The sequence below is a fragment of the Egretta garzetta genome, unplaced genomic scaffold, assembly GCF_000687185.1.
Source record: "Egretta garzetta isolate BGI_Z169 unplaced genomic scaffold, ASM68718v1 scaffold34, whole genome shotgun sequence".
Lineage (NCBI taxonomy): Eukaryota > Metazoa > Chordata > Aves > Pelecaniformes > Ardeidae > Egretta > Egretta garzetta.
In genome coordinates this window covers 3527769-3529359 of record NW_009259586.1, presented here as the reverse complement: position 1 = coordinate 3529359, position 1591 = coordinate 3527769, and the positions used below count along the sequence as shown (strand labels likewise).

The 1591-nt window shown below is 64.2% G+C and overlaps 1 protein-coding gene across 1 annotated transcript in view; it reads left to right on the top strand.

Annotated features, from left to right (window-relative positions):
* Window positions 1-1591, top strand: part of SPHK1 (sphingosine kinase 1) — a gene marked incomplete at its 3' end in the record, with an annotated part of 14172 nt that extends 12581 nt beyond the window's left edge. Inside the window, exons 3-6 of the mRNA XM_009637748.2 lie at window positions 1-44; window positions 383-477; window positions 755-870; window positions 1429-1591. Coding sequence (XP_009636043.2) covers window positions 1-44; window positions 383-477; window positions 755-870; window positions 1429-1591 — 418 coding nt within the window. The remainder of the gene's footprint in view (window positions 45-382; window positions 478-754; window positions 871-1428) is intronic.

Sequence of the window (1591 nt, the reverse complement as noted above, 5' to 3'; positions counted from 1 at the left end):
CATGCTGGCTGACGCCGACATCGCCACCACCATCTTCATTACCGGTGAGTCCGCAAACGGCTCCCCCACCTCCTCCTCCTCCCCTCCCAGGATCGTACCTGGGTGGTGCCGCCCTGGGACAGGCTCCTCCGAGGGCCTCGTACCCCCGTGTCACTGTGGCTCTGGCTCCCGCAGGGCTGGTTTGGACAACGCAATGGGTGGGCTGTCACAGGTGGTGGCAGCAAAGAGTGCAAAGGGACATGCTTGCACACAACAGGGGTGACTGCCTCACCTCCTGCACCCCCTTGGGGACAGCGGAGCTGGGGTCACCATCTGGGGGGTGGCAGCAAGTAGGGCAGAGGGACGGAGGGCGATGCTCAATTCTCTCCACTTTCCCCCACAGAGAGACCCCACCATGCACATGAGAAGGTGCGGGATGAAGACCTGTCACAGTGGGACACGTTGGTGGTCATGGCTGGGGACGGGCTGCTCTACGAGGTGAGGGGCACCATGGGGCATCCCCCCAGCCAGGATGGTCACAGAGCCGGGAGGAGAGGGGTGCAGGGGCCAAGCTTTGAGACTTGTGCCTTTGTAGGCAGGCAGGGAATGGCAAAGGAGAGATGGCACCTGGCTTGGAGCAAAGCGGGGCAGCCATGGCCTCGGTCTTGCCCTGGCCGGAGGCATCGTGGGCTCCGCTCCCCCCCACAGGCTGTGTGGGGGGCCACTGGGTTCCTTGTCTGGTCCCCAGTACCATGAGCTCCCTCCATCCCTGCAGGTGGTGAATGGGCTCATGGAGCGGCCGGACTGGGAGGAAACCATGAAGAAGCCGCTGTGCATCCTGCCTGGGGGCTCTGGGAATGCCCTGGCCGCCTCCATCAACCACTACGCAGGGTGAGCCCTAGCCCCACAGGGGCACCCACTCCCAGCACCTCACCAGCCAGCACACGGGGCTGCGCTGGCACCGAGGTGGGGTGGGGTGAGGGAAGCGAAAAGCTGAGCATGGCTCCAGCCCCGGGGACGGGTGCTGGGATTCCCAGCACGGGGGTGCCCACCCGGGTCTCCACTTCCCTGCAGGCTGGTGCTGCCCAGCCCCAGCCGGTCCCTGTGAGCATTGGATTGCATCCTTGTGTCCCCAGCTTCCCCCATATCCTTTCTCTTCTCCAGGCTCAGAGTCTAGCAAAGCTTTGCCCCGAAGCACCCACCCTGGGGCATGGCAGGAGGACCGGGACTGCCCTGGCCCAACAGCCCCTAATCAGTTCCCTTTCCAGGGCTGGTTTATCCTTCCCACCCCCAGCAAAACCCCAGTGGCTGTCCCTGAGGGACGCTGTCACCCAGCTGGGATCTGTCCCAACCATGACACGGGGGTGAGGGTTGCATGTGGATGCTGGGACAGCAGGAGAGGCCCCGGGCTGGGTCCAGCCCAAACTCACCCCCCTCCATCCCTCGCAGCAATGATCACGTCGCCAAGAAGAAGCTGCTGACGAACTGCACCTTCATCCTGTGCAAGGGGCTGCACACGCAGATGGACCTGGTCTCGCTGAGCACAGCCTCGGGCAAGCGCCTCTTCTCCTTCCTGGGCTTCGGCTGGGGCTTCATCTCGGACGTGGACATC